Genomic DNA, 16,484 nt, shown 5'->3' on the forward strand with positions numbered 1-16,484 from the left:
AGTGGGTGGGTGCGTGTGAGTGAGTGAGTGAGTGGGTGTGTGTGAGTGAGTGAGTGCGTGAGTGAGTGAGTGAGTGGGTGCGTGCGAGTGGGTGCGAGTGGGTGCGAGTGGGTGCGTGCGAGTGAGTGAGTGAGTGAGTGCGTGACTGGGTGGGTGGGTGAGTGAGTGAGTGCGTGAGTGAGTGAGTGAGTGAGTGGGTGCGTGCGAGTGGGTGCGAGTGGGTGCGAGTGGGTGCGTGCGAGTGAGTGAGTGAGTGAGTGCGTGACTGGGTGGGTGGGTGAGTGAGTGAGTGCGTGAGTGAGTGAGTGAGTGAGTGGGTGCGTGCGAGTGGGTGCGAGTGGGTGCGTGCGAGTGAGTGAGTGAGTGAGTGAGTGACTGGGTGGGTGAATGAGTGCGTGAGTGAGTGCGTGACTGGGTGGGTGAGTGAGTGAGTGAGTGAGTGAGTGCGTGCGAGTGGGTGCGAGTGGGTGCGTGCGAGTGAGTGAGTGAGTGAGTGAGTGAGTGCGTGACTGGGTGGGTGAGTGAGTGAGTGCGTGACTGGGTGGGTGAGTGAGTGAGTGCGTGCGCGAGTGAGTGAGTGATTGAGTGAGTGAGTGAGTGAGTGGGTGCGTGCGAGTGGGTGCGAGTGGGTGCGTGCGAGTGAGTGAGTGAGTGAGTGCGTGACTGGGTGGGTGAATGAGTGAGTGAGTGAGTGCGTGACTGGGTGGGTGAGTGAGTGAGTGAGTGAGTGAGTGGGTGCGTGCGAGTGGGTGCGAGTGGGTGCGTGCGAGTGAGTGAGTGAGTGCGTGAGTGAGTGCGTGACTGGGTGGGTGAGTGAGTGAGTGCGTGACTGGGTGGGTGAGTGAGTGAGTGCGTGAGTGAGTGAGTGAGTGAGTGCGTGCGAGTGGGTGCGAGTGGGTGAGTGAGTGAGTGAGTGAGTGAGTGAGTGAGTGAGTGAGTGCTCTTACCCGGGTCTTTAGTGCAGTGATCTGAGAGCAGCATGTGAAACACACACAAACACACAGACTGAGCACAGTGACCACAGACACTTAATGAGTGACAGAATTAAAACAGTGACTGGACATTAAACAATCAGACACACTGACAAACACAGTAAAACACTCATCACACACAATGGAGGCACAGAGTGAGTGAGATTACAGCAATGGACAGACCTTCAGAGACTGAGGGCCGTACTACAAATACACAATGAGCACAGCTGACAGTAGTTTTGCCACAGATCTACTGTGGCCTGATATTTAAATGACTAGACTAATTCTAACTATGGAAGTACTAAACAGGGGGACTCATGGTGCATTTCAACCAGCTTTAGACAGAGCAGAACAGACAAAGGACAGGTTCTCACTAGAAGATCTGGAAGTTCAACTCAGAAAAAGTAAAAGTTGATATAAGAGCAAGAACGATCAGAGAAACAAGAATTTCTCTCTGCAGGAACTAGAATTTAAGAGCAAGAAGAAACTCTGTCTACAAGAAATATTTTGTTTAAAGAAAGAAGCCAGACTAGAATAACAGGAATTTCAGTGAAAGGAGAAGTTCTCTCTAGAAGAACTGAAAGCTCAGAGAAAAGAGAAGTTCTCTCTAGGAGAACTGGAAGTTCAGAGAAAGAAGAAGTTCTCTCTAGGAGAACTGGCAGTTCAGAGAAAGGAGAGGTTCTCTCTAGAAGAACTGAAAGTTCAGAGAATGGAGAAGTTCTCTCTAGAAGATCTGGAAGTTCAGAGAAAGGAGGGGTTCTCTCTAGAAGATCTGGAAGTTCAGAGAAAGGAGAAGTTCTCTAAAAGATCTGGAAGCTCAGAGAAAGGAGAAATTGTTTCTAGAAGAACTGGATTTGTAGAGAAAGAATAAAGACTAGAATAATGGCAAGTTCAAAGACAGAAAAGTTCTCTAGAAGAACTGAACATTCAGATGGAGAAGTAATTCTACATATAACAACTAGAAGTTCAGAGCAAAAAAGTTGCTCTCTCCACAGTAACTGCAGCTCCTTCTCCTTAGCAGGTCAGTGGAGACCTCACGTTTGTGGGTATAACCGCGTCTGATAATCAGCTGTGGCTTCTTCTGCACATGCTCACTGACCCAGCACCACTGCAGAGGTTTAGCAGATGCGTGCGTGTGTTCCGAGTGTTCGTGCGGGGTGTGGAGTACCTGCAGAATAACGAGAGCGTTCTCCATGGACAGGTCATCAGACGGCAACCCTTCACTCTTCCAGATCAGCTGCTCACTCTCAGAACACAGGAAGTGACGCAGGTCAAACTCTGATGATCACAGAACAGCAACTGTCACTTACCAGCCGATAAAAGTCCCCAACACTGACGAGTTAGAACACTACAGGTCAGTGTTTGTTCGGTAACACTTTACTGTGCTCTTCAAGGGCTCCTTAGTAAGGAAAATGGTTCTACATAGAACCATGAACACTTTGCATGCTAAATGCATGCATGCATGGTTCTTGTGTGTTTTCTATGGTCCTATATACAACCTTTTTGAAAAGGGTTCTATATAGCACCAAAAAGGCTTTTTCTATTGTCACAGGTTTGACATCGTAACAATAGAAGATTTTTTAGTGCTATAATAGAACCAACGACAACGTCTCCATCAATCTGAAGAACCATTTAATGATGCAAAGAACCATTTATTCACGCAAAGGAAGAGGAAGTATTTAAGTATGCATGGTTCTATATAAAACCATTTTCATTACTAAAGAACCCTTGAAGAACCATCTTCTTTAAGAGTGTAGGCTACTGTTCATATGGCTATATGACACCTACATTAGCTTGTCATGACGACAGGCATAACCCCACATTAATGTTTATAAAGTTTATTTCAAACAGGCCTCAGGCTGTTTTAGCTAACTTTAACCAAAACTTGTAAATGTAGGGAACAACGGCTGCTAGAACAAACATTTATGCACATTTCTGCAGGGTTCCGTCAGCCGTCATGACAAGTGTACGTAAGTGACATGTAGCCTTATGAACAGAACCCTACAGTAACGTGTTACAGACTGTTTTTTTCACCAATAAAATACTCCTGACTCTGTAGCGTGTTAAATTGTTTAGTGCTCGGTCTTATTTTTATTCATTGAAAGAGTTACTGGGATTAATGTAGAGTTAGTTTGCGAAATTAGAAGATGAAGAACCAGAAGATTTAGTACATTCTACATATATACATACTCTTATATGATGCATATTGAGAATTATTATTACATACATGTACTCAAATATATTAAGAAATATAGAGATCTATATGTCGTCACTGACCAAAGAAAAACATGCATCTCCAAAAGAGTAACTTTACAGGAAAAGACAAAAACCTTCTGAACTTCCAATGCAAGTGAATGTAAAAGGGTCTCATTCCAATTGATTTTGGAGCATTTCTATTGGACCATTTATAATTAAATAAAAAAAAGGTAAAAATAACTGTCATGTTCAAAGGATGTAGAAAAAAAAATCAACAAAAATGGAGATACATGTTTTTCTTTGGACAGCGACAACATACAAATACAACCCCAATTCCAATGAAGTTGGGACGTTGTGTAAAACATAAATAAAAACAGAATACGATGATTTGCAAATCCTTTTCACCCTGTATTCAACTGAATACACTACAAAGACAAGATATTTAATGTTCAAATGGATAAACTTTATTGCTGTTTATCTTTTGGTCCGTTTGTGTCTCAAAGAAGAAGAGTGGTGAGTTGCTATGTGAGCTACTTTAAGTTGTGTGTAAATTAAATAATGTTCATTTTATATAGAGTTAAAGAGGACTCAGTAAATGCCAGCTAGTCTTCTATTTCATGAGATTTATTTATAAATATTTCTCTCTGCAGCTGATCAAACTGATCAAGATCAGAAAATCAATCATGTCAACGAGTAAAAAGAGAGAAAGAAAAATCACTTGCAAATGCTGTTACTGACACTTTTCTGTGAAATAGTGAATTTGGCCTCCAGATGAGTAAAAGGCTGATTTACTTGTACTCTGGATAAGTCCTCAGACAAGCTCAGCGTACAGCCCTGATAGTGATTTTTCTTCTATAAAAGACACCTTTTTAGTGATTATGGATAATTACATATAGCTAATATAGTAGATATGTATAACCCAGTGTCCTGAGATTGTGTGTGTGTGTGTGTGTGTGTGTGTGTGTGTGTTTGTGTGTGTGTGTGTGTTTTACTCTGTAGTCCAGAGTTCTCCATCCAGGTGAGCAGTTTGGCCCTGCGCTGGTCCTCAGGTGCAGCAGACAGGTAGGTGATGAAAGCTGCTGCCAGCTGCACTCGTTTAGGGAGAGTGTCCAACTCCTCACTGATCTCATCCACCTGTACACACACACACACACACACACACACACAAATCACTACACACTAAAAAGTTTCAGGAACTTAGTCTTAGATGCGTAGCCTCTAGTACTACTTAAATCTATATGTGCAGGTATAGGTTTCCTAGAACAAATGTCTGATTTTCACTGCAGCTTTTCAATTGAATCAACTGCACCTGCATATGGTTTATTTTTGACAATAACATCATACTTACATTCACATGATACACAGTTATATTTGGGAAATTAACATTTTTTTAATAATTCTGAACTGTACCAGAAAATTCTAATCAGATCTAATCATGGTGGAAATCTGATGTTTCATGCCCTAAACTATTTCCTAAAACTGTACTCTCTGTGCTGACCTGTGAGCTCCAGCGCGTGTGCTCTCCATCCAGCTGGTGGATGAGCTTCTCCGCGGCGCTGATGGTCTCCTGAGCTCTGCTCACATCAGCCTCCAGCTTTGCTGCCTCGGTAGTACGACACTGAAACCTGACACACACACACACACACACACACACACACACACACACACACACACTACATCTTACTAACCTGCATTTTATTAGTTTACAACAAGAACTCAGCATAAGAACTAATACGTATACTGTATACTAATTACCTAACCAATACATTAACAGTTAATTGAAAATGTAAATAAATGAATAAATTAAACTATAAAAAATAACATTTCATTAATAAAAATAAAATTCTACACAAAAATGTATATGTACATAAAAATATCCTACTTCTCTTTCAGCTCCAGAACTTTTTCCCCAACAGAGTTGAGCTGAGCTTCCAGTTTATTCTTACGGCTCTCTGTCTTACGCAGATTTCTGAGAGAGAAAATCAGTTACGGTAGAATTGGACAGCATTAAACTACAGTTAAAAACCCAGAGACCCTTCATTTATTTAACTTCCAGTCACAACAGCCAGGTTATTCATTTTTCAGTCTCAGCAAAACTAAAAATCACCCAGAATCCTTAGCAGCTAACTCTAATCTCAGCTGTGTGAGTGTCAGTGAGTCTCTCTCTCCCTTTATTCCAGCCCCGATCTTCTCAGGAGCCTCACTTTCAGCTCCTCGAATCTGCAGACACGCCTCCAAAGCTCAGTCTTAGAAGCTGGTTGATGATTTTCTGAAGTAATCAAACCCATTCAGTGGTGCTGAGGTCTGGACTCTGGGGTGGTCAGTCTATCGTTCAGCTTCTTTGTTTGACGTGTCCGTCTCCTTTTCTCAGTGAGGTTCTCCTTGATCAGCTACAAATCCTTTCAGACCCACAGCGCTGAGTGGTCTTCTCACAGTGGAAGGATGGACAGACACACCTGTGGATGTTTTCAGATCTGAAGCAGCTTGATTTTCTCCTCTCTTTCAGAGATCAAAGCTTTCAGTGCTGTTTATCTGATGGGGGCAGTTTTGGGGTCTACCAGCTCTTCCAGGTGGTTGTTAGGAGCCACTTTTTCTCTGGAGCTCTGGAGTTTTTGGAAACTCCTGTTTTTTTTTCTCTTTGTCTTTCTCCTTCATCATACAGGTGGATTGTTTTATATCTAATCTTCTCACAAAAATCTATTGATTTACAAATCGAACGTGACGGCTGTTTCAACTGTAAATTAAATAAATGCAATGCTCTACTGTAATCACTCTATATAAACTGTGTATATAAATGTGTTTTTGTGTGTACTAACTCTATCAGTCCGGCTTGTTCGGCCTCCAGTGGTTGTATTTTCTCCAGAACGTGAGAATACTGGACATTAGCCTTCACCCATGCAGCTAACGGAGCGGCAGCCGCACTGGCACGCTTCGCATTCTGAAACAGACACAAATAGATGTGTTTACACCACAGTTTGCACAATCTGACTGGCTCACAAGCATTTACAGTAAATATAACCTGTCTTTGATCCAAACTGAGCACAGTGTTAGCTCAGCCAAATTTCAAATCTCAATCAGTTGACAGCTTAGCTGATCGCCTGCTGCCATTTGTCTGGCTGTAAGAGGAAGTCCCAGGACAGAGCCGCACCACCAAATATAACTTGAAAATGAAAGGAAAACAAAATATTTTCTTCGCCAAAGTGGTCCTGATGCATAGTGTGAGCTCAAAGTTGAGCTCAGGCCCACATGTCAAATCACAAGCTGTTATCAGTTGACCTAAATGACGGCTCACCTGTTCGCCTACTGAACATACGATTGGCTAAATTTGTCAGGGCACTTATTTAAGCTGCTTTAGCTGCCATTCTCGCCACTCCTCTGCAGCCACTTTACAACCCAACTCCTTCTTTCTGTGTGTGACTTACTCAATGGCTGTGTTTACATGCAAACATTTTCTCCAATCTGACTGAAAACATTCTGATTACAGATTAAGACTGAGGTGTTTAAGCTCTCTCTATTCAACAATGTGAAAAATCTTCATTTACATTCTCACTACAAGTAACCTGATCCATAATGATGCACATTGGTGGAGAACCACTTAGAGAAAACGTTACCATGACAATGAACATCATGAGTCCAGTCAGAGTGAGATGAGCAGCAGTGAGCAGTGCTTGTGTTTTTAATTGCTTTAAAATGACGTCAGACTCAGAAAAACGTCCTTCACATGTCCTTATTAAAGAAGGCCGGAGAGAAAGACGTCGTGTTCTGAGACACATAAGCTGGACGTCCGTTCCACCGCCATCTTTTAAAGATCAGAGCATGAACTTCATCTCCTCTGCAGACCAGTTTCTGCTCCGCCATGTTGAACAGTATAAACTCTCACTATGACATGATGTACATGCAGAACTTAAATGTTGCGATTGTGAATGTAATTGGATTCAGGCGTTTACACAGATATTCTTCTTCTATTTAACGGATTATTTACAGGATTACCCACCTTGTTCAATCGGATAGAAATTGTATTCTGAATGGCCTCGAATGGATTAGACTATTCCAACTGAAGTGTTTATATGGATGTATTCTATTCCGATTGAGCTATTAGTTAGATTATTAACAGATCATTATGCATGTAAATGTGGCTATTGTCATATTTGCCTCAATTTTTAATTTGCGAATAATAAAATTAATTGACAATGACAACAGGTAGAAAATTTGGATTACTATTTTTTGTGGGTATTATGAGATAACTAATTATGACTATTGTTCTATATTTATTACTCATTTCTGTTTTTATGTATTTTCACCACAACTGAAGTGATGTGCCCACTTATCAGAAAAACACCTGCACGTTCACAGGATTTCAACCAGAGCTGCAAAACGAGACAAACAAAGCAGATGAGCTGTGCTTTAGTGAATGTCAGTGTGTAGAAAATGGTGAAGCAAAAAATACAAGACTTTTCCACACCATCAGGAACTGGCGTGGCTCAGGTATGATAACATTAAGCAGACTATACTGCAAATTCTGTTCAAAAGCAAACAGATACAGCTGGAAAAATAGATTTCTTAACAGGAACAAAATAACATGGCGAGAGTCTTTCTGCTGCTCTTCCTGCCTTAGGCTTTCCATGTGTGCACACTGAAGGGCAGGGAGATCCCACAGCAGAGCCGTACCACCAAATATAACTACTGCAAATCTTTTATTTGATAAAGTGAACTGACTGAATTACACAAACTGGAAACTGCCAGAAACCAACAGAATACAATTTATCAAACAAGATGGGCTGTGAAATGCCTTACAGACTGACACACAAAAGCACATTCAGCTTCACCCGAAAACCCTGAAAAATCTGAGCTGAACCTCATATTCACACAGTTTAATGGGTTTATAACAAAAAAGGGGACTATCTTTTATGGCAGAAGGAATTGCCAATACTAAACCATGGTGCTAACTCCTTGCCTAAATCACCTCAAAGCATGTGGAGGTGTTCAGTATCTCTAATAGACCAGATTATGTATTTTCTGTCACTGTATTAAAGTGAAACAAACAAACATTTCATACATGATGGCATTTCAATTTACAATGTGTGAAGAGGAAGAAGCAGCTACACTCCTAAAAGTTCTTCAAGAGTTCTTTAGTAAAGAACATGGTTTTATATAGAACCATGAACACTCAAAAGACCCTTTGCATGATTAAAGGGTTCTTTGCAAAATGGTTCTTCAGATTTGTGGAGAATGTGCTGTAGATGGGTCTATACAGAATCTTTTTTAAGATTAAAAAGGTTCTTCTATTGCTGCAAGCTTGATATTGTTATAATAGAAAAACCCTTTGGTGCTAAATAGAACCATTTTCTTTGCTAAAACTCTTGAATATCCATCTTAAGTGTGTAGAAGTGTAACAATATGGTTCGATACGATAAATAGATTTTTTGATTATGATGTTTATGGTTTGTCTCAGACATATATAGGTTCTCCAGGAGAACCGTTCATTAGCTCCCGCTGTGCTGCTCACAACTAAAATAAACCCCAAGCATCACAACCTCTACGTTTTAAACAATTCAGAAAAACTGCAAGTCATTTTAGTGTGGGTGTGTCTGTCATAAGCTCCACCCCCTCCCCGCCCACTCTACTATGATAGGCTGCACCCAGACATCCAGCAGTGACCCTTGATAACGGTGTCAGTGAGAGACGGTGTAAAGGCTTAGTTACCTTGGGGTCAAAGGAGGCCTTGTTGCGGTGCAGGAGCTCCTCCACGCTCTCCCGGATCTCGTGGGTGATGTTCCGGGCGTCGAAGGTGGCGATGTCCTCTCTCACTCCGCGCTTTGCCAGAAAACTAGACCCAAACATTCAGAAGCGCAGAATTAGACCAATCCAGCATGACGCGCTCAGTCACACTCACTGACACAGCTCCACCGAGCTTAACTAATCAGCTCAGAGCCGGTACTTCATTAACAGAACCGCTCAAACAAGAGCCCAATTACGTTGTAATTACAGACAAATTAAAACACGTGCCTCTCAGAACAAAACCACTGTCTCATTACAGTAACATGCATTTATTAGAACGGTTCTGCTTCATTTTACAGCTGCCTATAATTTCTCTGTGAGATTCTCTCCCTCTGTATCTATGTCTCTCTCCTGTCTCTCTCTCTTCATCCATCTCTTTCTCCTGTCTCCCTATTTCTCTCTCCCTCTCTCCCCCTCTATCTCTCCATCTCTCTCTATCTCTCCCTCCCTCTCCCTCTCTCTCCCTCTCCATCCCCCTTTCTAGATCTCTCTCTCTACATCTCTCTCCCTCTCTCGCTCTCTCTCGCTCTCAATAGTGACTAAGTAATTACTGTTTCAGTAGTGACTGTTTCAGCAGTGACTGTTTCAGCAGTGACTGTTTCAGTAGTGACTGTTTCAGCAGTGACTGTTTCAGCAGTGACTGTTTCAGCAGTGACTGTTTCAGCAGTGACTGTTTCAGCAGTGACTGTGTAACGTGGAGCGAGGTATTGGATGCATGTGCGGAGGTAAGCGACTTTTATTGAGGGCAAATACAGGGTCGTGGTCAAAAGAGTCCAAGGACATTGAGCCAATACGGAGAGACCATGGGGCAGACATGACAAAACCAGAATACCACCAACAACACAGAGAAACAAAGCAAACATCAAACACAGACCAATACAGCAAACACAGACCAATACAGCAAACAAAGTGATGCAAAAGACCAGCAAAGACAAAGTGCAAACACAGGGCTTAAGTAACAAAGGGAAAACGAGGGACAGGCAAAACAATCAGGGGCGGAGTCACGAAACGAGGGGGCAGGACTAGAAAAACCAAAACAAATACATATGGGCTAAACCAAAACACGAACACATGGACAGGACTGGGAGGGGCCAATCGTGACAGACTGCTTCAGTTGTTACTGCTTCAGTAGTGACTGCTTCAGTAGTGATTGCTTCAGTAATGACTATTTCAGTAGTAACTGTTTCTTCAGTAGCAACTGTTTCAGTAATGACCGTTTCAACAGTGACTGCTTCAGTAGTGACTGTTTCAGTAATGACTGCTTCAGTAGTGACTGCTTCAGTAGTGATTGTTTCAGTAGTGATTGCTTCAGTAGTGATTGCTTCAGTAGTGACTGCTTCAGTAGTGATTGTGTCAGTAATGACTGCTTCAGTAGTGAGTGTTTCAGTAGTGACTGCTTCAGTAGTGACTGCTTCAGTAATGACTGCTTCAGTAATGACTATTTCAGTAGAAACTGTTTCAGTAGTATGTGTTTCTTCAGTAGCAATTGTTTCAGTAATGACTGTTTCAACAGTGATTGCTTCAGTAGTGATTGCTTCAGTAGTGACTGCTTCAGTAGTGATTGTGTCAGTAATGACTGCTTCAGTAGTGACTGCTTCAGTAATGACTGCTTCAGTAATGACTGCTTCAGTAGAAACTGTTTCAGTAGTAACTGTTTCTTCAGTAGCAATTGTTTCAGTAATGACTGTTTCAACAGTGACTGCTTCAGTAGTGACTGCTTCAGTAATGACTATTTCAGTAGTAACTGTCTTCAGTAGCAATTGTTTCAGTAATGACTGTTTCAGCAGTGACTGCTTCAATAATGACTGTTTCAGTAGTGACTGCTTCAGTAATGACTGTTTCAGTAGTGACTGCTTCAGTAAATGAAATGAAAATGAAATGAAATGAACCTTTATTGTCATTACACATTCTACTTGTACATTTGCGCAATGAAATTGGTTTACAGCCCCCCCTCCCCTCTTGGTGCAATAGAAATAGAAAAGTTTAAATATAAAACAGAAAAGTTTTAAAACATAAACAAATTAAAATAACAGATTAGAGCTACGGTTAACTATACAGGCGTAAGCATAAATTAACTAAGCTCTCCTATTTACACACTAAGCTTTCCTATATACACAAGTGAAGAAACTGACATTTGCACATTATACTCTGTTTTTAGCAGCAGGGGTCATTGCACTTATCCCTGTAGGCAGACAGAAACATCTGCCCACCGGTGAACTGTATAGTTTTTGTTTAACAGGGAAATGGCCCCGTTATAAAAACTGTCCCTCAAACGGTTTGTCCTTGTTTTGAGGTGTCGGTAACGTCTGCCTGAGGGCAGCAGTTCAAACATCCTATGTCCTGGGTGTGTACTGTCCTTGATGATTGTGTAAGCCCTCCTGAGACAGCAAGTTCTGTAGAGGTCTTCCAGGGAGGGGAGGGAGTGTCCAATAACCTTCTGTGCCGTGTTGATGACCTTTTGTATGGCCTTTTTGTGTGCTATGGTACAACTGGAGAACCACACAGATAAAGTAAGTCAAAACGCTCTCAACGGAGCAGCGGTAGAAGACAGTCAACAGTTTCTTTTCCAGATTCAGCTTCTTAAGGGTTCTTAGGAAATAGAGACACTGCTGGGCCTTCTTCACTACCGCTGAGGTGTTAGAGCCCCATTGGAGACTTGCATCCATATACACCCCCAGGAGCTTGAAGCTGGACACCCTCTCCACACACTGTCCATCAATGTACATTGGCTGCAAGTTGGACTTCCTCCGTCTGAAGTCTACAATCAGTTCTTTGGTCTTAAAGGTGTTGATGACCAAGTTGTTCTCTGAGCACCACTCCACTAGCCTTTGAACCTCCTCCCTGTATGCCGTTTCATTGCCATCCGACTAGAGTGATGTCATCAGCGAACTTGATTGTAACATTGTCCGAGTGGCTGCTGACACAGTCATAGGTGTACAGAGTGTAGAGGAGTGGGCTCAGCACACAGCCCTGAGGAGAGCCAGTATTAATGCTGAGAGCTGTGGAGAGATGTGAGCCAAATCTAACTCTCTGTACACGGTCTGAGAGGAAGTTTCTTATCCAACTGCAGATGGTATAAGGAAGACCAATGTCTATTAGTTTGACAATCAGTCTGTCTGGGAGTATGGTGTTGAAAGCAGAGCTAAAATCAATGCAGAGTAGCCTGGCATAGTGCCCCTGCAGTTCCAGGTGGGAGATGGTGGCATGGAGCGCTGTTGCTGTGGCATCTTCTGTTGATCTGTTTGCTCTGTATGCAAACTGAAGTGGGTCGAGGGTAACTGGGAGGCAAGACCTGATGTGGTGTCTCACCAGTTTCTCAAAACACTTCATGACGACTGGTGTCAGGGCGACTGGTCTGCCGCCGATGCTGGCCTGTTTTGGGACCAGCACGATTGTGGCTGATTTCAGACATGGCGGGATGAAGGACTGGGATAGGGATTGTTTCAGTAATGACTGCTTCAGTAGTGACTGCTTCAGTAGTGACTGCTTCAGTAGTGACTCAGTAATTACTGTTTCAGTAGTGACTGTTTCAGCAGTAACTGCTTCAGTAATGACTGTTTCAGTAGTGACTATTTCAGTAGTAACTGTTTCAGTAGTGACTATTTCAGTAGTAACTGTTTCACAGTAGTAACTCTTTCTTCAGTAGCAATTGTTTCAGTAGTGACTGTTTCAGTATTTACTGTTTCAGTAGTGACTCAGTAATTACTGTTTCAGTAGTGACTCAGTAATTACTGTTTCAGTAGTGACTCAGTAATTACTGTTTCAGTAGTGACTGTTTCAGCAGTGACTGCTTCAGTAGTGACTATTTCAGTAGTAATTGTTTCAGTAGTAACTGTTTCTTCAGTAGCAATTGTTTCAGTAATGACTGTTTCAGTAGTGACTATTTCAGTAGTAACTGTTTCACAGTAGTAACTGTTTCTTCAGTAGCAATTGTTTCAGTAGTGACTGTTTCAGTATTTACTGTTTCAGTAGTGACTCAGTAATTGCTGGTTCAGTAGTGACTGTAATTGCTGGTTCAGTAGTGACTGTTTCAGTAATTACTGTTTCAGTAGTGAATGTTTCAGTAATTACTGTTTCAGTAGCGACTGAGTAGTGACTGTTTCAGTGACAATTTTATCTCAGACTTTGGGACACATTTACTTCAAAACAATGGGATCTAACTGCTCACCATGTGGCCATGAGGGACAGGAATGCTCTAAAATTCAGGGGCGTGGCTAAAATAACAGATAAACCCACAGATTACAATGCTTCAATGCTACAATGCTTTGACACGAGCAGATTTTGAATATCACTTTTAATTTAAGAATTAAACTCATTGTAAATATTGATCTTTTAAGTTTAAAAGAAAATAATACAAACATAAAAAACTGTAGGTATTATTTTCAGACATATAATTTTAGGGGTTAGGGTTTGGAACAGACTCCTCCTAGTTAACAGCACCCTATAAATGATGAATGTGTACATATTGATCTTATTAATATATCTATTAGAGTCTTGAGTCTAAACAGATCAGAACATGATGTTTTTGAATATTTATGATCTGAACATTTCTTTGTTTAAAAAAAAATATATATATATTTTTTTACATATACTCGAGTTTGCATGTTCGGTAACACTTTCTATGAATATCACATTTGTAAGCATCTAGAAACACATTTATAACATGTTATAATGCATTTATAAGGCATTATAAACATATTATAAATATTTACACTGAACTACAGTTTACAGCCATGATAATTTTACATTATGAATTCTTAAAACAATGCATTATTAGTTGTGTTAATAACATGTTATACCGTCAGTGCCAAAGAAGTCAGTCCCAGATTGGAGAGCATAAAATAAAGGCAAATATGGGGCTTCAGGGCTTCAGTCCTGAAAATTCAGATGCTCCAAACAGGCCGTCCAGCCTAGAATCACTGCTACACTGTGCTTTCCTCACTTTAAATGTTACATTACAACACAGCAAACCAAGTACCCATCAGCCCCTTCCCTGAAACCCCTCCGACATCACACCAAGCGTGTGTCACTGTGCAATGAAGGCCTGAAGAGGAAGAGGCAAGATAGTTGAGTGCTGTCATTGTAATTTGTTCCCTCACTGGTTCTAACGCTAATAGCTAGAACCTTTCGCTCTGTAACACTAAACTACTGTACAGTAGTGCTGATGTCTGCTGGCGTTCTATTGTATATGCAGTGTTAAGTTAGTGTCAGGCTAACGGTGGTGCATATTAATAGTGGTGTACACTGACTTTCCCACATTGGGTGAAACACTGAGGGCAGCTCTAGTTTAAACTCACATCTGAAGCCTGTAATGAGCTTTATTGTGTTTTAGTGTTTCAGTACATCCATCAGTAAATACTTCAACTTGAAACCTCACTCTTAACACTGGAGGAGGCTTTAGTACAGTGTGCTTCACTTACAGTGGACAAATACAACTCATGAGCTTTAATAACTTATGAACAGTACCTTTAAAGCATTATGTTAACCATTCATAATGTATAATTAGCATGGCTATAACATGTAATGCATTTTTATTAATATTTCTAGCCATGTTTATGATGCCTTATGAATGCATTATAACATATTATGAATGTGTTTATAAATGCTTACAAATGTGACATTGACAGAAAGTGTTACCGCATGTTCTCCCCGTGTCTGTGTGGGTTTCCTCCGGCTTCTCGGGTTTCCTCTCGCAGTCCAAAGACATGCAGTCAGGCCAATTGGACATGCTAATCTGCTCCTTGTTGTGAGTGTATATGTCTGCTGTCTGCCCTTTGTTGGACTGGCTACCTGTCTTAGGTGTTTCCTGCCTTCCACCCATTGACCGCTGAGATAGACTCCAGCTCCCCCCGTGACCCAGATGGATAAGCGGCTTAGAAAGTGTGTGTGTGTGTTTGTGTGTGTGTGTGTGCGTGCGTGTGTGCGTGTGTAGTTTGATTCAGCTGAATGGTCCATTTATCTATTATTGACTATTTTTCTCTCACCTCTTCATGCTGACCCAGGAGGTGTCGAATATTCCCATGAGCCTCAGCACTCCCTCCAGGATGTCTCTGATGACGTCGGGGGGCATGCGCAGCGAGCGGATCTCCGACAGGGACTCAGGTTTTATGTTCCCCACCGCACGCTTTGCCTCGTCGACCAGCGGCTGCAGAATAGGCAGATCAGCAGATGCTCAGTGTTTACTCAGTCAGTTTAGAGCCCGACTGACATTGACGACCCCCAGTTTAATCAGTCAGGGCTCATTTATAGACCAACAGAAAGAACTAAGGAGGACAGACGTGACAGCGACAGAACGTCAGAGTAGAACGTCATCTGTAGTTTCTATTAGAACCTGTATGATATATCAGCTACTGAAACACTGAAACTGCACAGAACAGAGAACAGCTGCTGCAGTCAAACTGCACTATGAGTCCGATTTTACCGAGTCACTACAAAACCACGGTTCTTCAGGGTTCTTTATGGTTCTATATAGAACTATGAACACTCAAAGAACCCTTTGCATGATTAAAGGGTTCTTTACATCATGAAATGTTTCTTCAGATTAATGGAGAATGTATTCTATATGGTTGGTATGGCCTTTTGAAAATGGTTCTATATAGCACCAAAAAGGGTTCTTCAACACATTCTCCATCAATCTGAAGAACCAATTTACCATGCAATAATAGTACCATGCAGTTTAGTAATTCAAAGGGTTCTTTGAGTGTTCATGGTTCTATATAGAACCATTTTCCTTCCTACCCTTGATGAACCATCATTTTTAAGTGTGCACTGAAACCTGATATCCTTCCATACGTGTGAGTTTCACTCCTGAGTTCTTGCCCTGTCACGCAGGGTTGCCAGATTTGTGGTTTTCCGGTAAGTCTGAAAGTGCAGTGAGGGGAAAATGACAGCGCCGCAGGTGTGTCTTCTGTTCAAACAGCTTTCTAAACAACCTGCAGCTGCAATGTTTAAATGTTTAAAAATGAAAACAGATCGTCTTATGAAAGGATACTGATACTAGCTTTGAACAGCTGGCAACCCGCTCTGTTTCTGCCAGGCCCAGAAGGTCCTCTGCTTTGTTCAAACTTCTAACAAACATCTGTGTCTGGCTGTAAACACCGTGTCATACCACGTCAGCTCCGACCGTTAGAGGACGTGTTTCTGATCGTTCACCTGCACTTCCTTCAGCTCATCATCGATCTTCTCCTTCCGCTCCTCGATCTTGGCCACCTCCTGCGCCATCTTCCCCTTCAGCTTCTCCATCTCCGTCTTCTGATCACTCGCGTTCTGTAGCACACAATGCAGAGATCGTTCAATATTCATGTACGTTTCAGGCTGTTTCTTCTCTTTAAATGACAGACAGAAGTGACTTGGGTGCAAATAGCGCCCCCTACTGAAAAAAAACTTCTAAACTAGCCATGTAACCCATGCTCAACTATCTGCCCCAAAGCAGCTGTACTTTTTCAGCTTCTCCCACCTTCAAGATGCATCATCAGAAGGGGATTTTCTGGTCTTTAAATGAGAAAAATCATGAAGGAGACTCCTGCAGCAGCACTGCTG

The 16,484-nt window shown here is 41.8% G+C and overlaps 1 protein-coding gene across 2 annotated transcripts in view; it reads right to left on the reverse strand.

The window, feature by feature from the left end:
- Positions 1-16,484, reverse strand: part of LOC108413322 (cytoplasmic dynein 2 heavy chain 1) — a 181,046-nt gene that overhangs the window by 81,345 nt on the left and 83,217 nt on the right. The window contains exons 58-66 of one of the 2 annotated variants that reach the window (XM_037546719.1): positions 16,098-16,211; positions 14,930-15,090; positions 8,871-8,994; positions 5,984-6,105; positions 5,050-5,136; positions 4,666-4,792; positions 4,160-4,301; positions 2,140-2,249; positions 948-968 (exon numbers count right to left, since the gene is read on the reverse strand). In XM_037546719.1, the coding sequence (XP_037402616.1) occupies positions 948-968; positions 2,140-2,249; positions 4,160-4,301; positions 4,666-4,792; positions 5,050-5,136; positions 5,984-6,105; positions 8,871-8,994; positions 14,930-15,090; positions 16,098-16,211 (1,008 nt within the window). The remainder of the gene's footprint in view (positions 1-947; positions 969-2,139; positions 2,250-4,159; positions 4,302-4,665; positions 4,793-5,049; positions 5,137-5,983; positions 6,106-8,870; positions 8,995-14,929; positions 15,091-16,097; positions 16,212-16,484) is intronic. The other variant, XM_037546720.1, reaches the window with a different exon arrangement.

Source organism: Pygocentrus nattereri, chromosome 17 (assembly GCF_015220715.1).
Source record: "Pygocentrus nattereri isolate fPygNat1 chromosome 17, fPygNat1.pri, whole genome shotgun sequence".
Taxonomy (NCBI): Eukaryota; Metazoa; Chordata; class Actinopteri; order Characiformes; family Serrasalmidae; genus Pygocentrus; species Pygocentrus nattereri.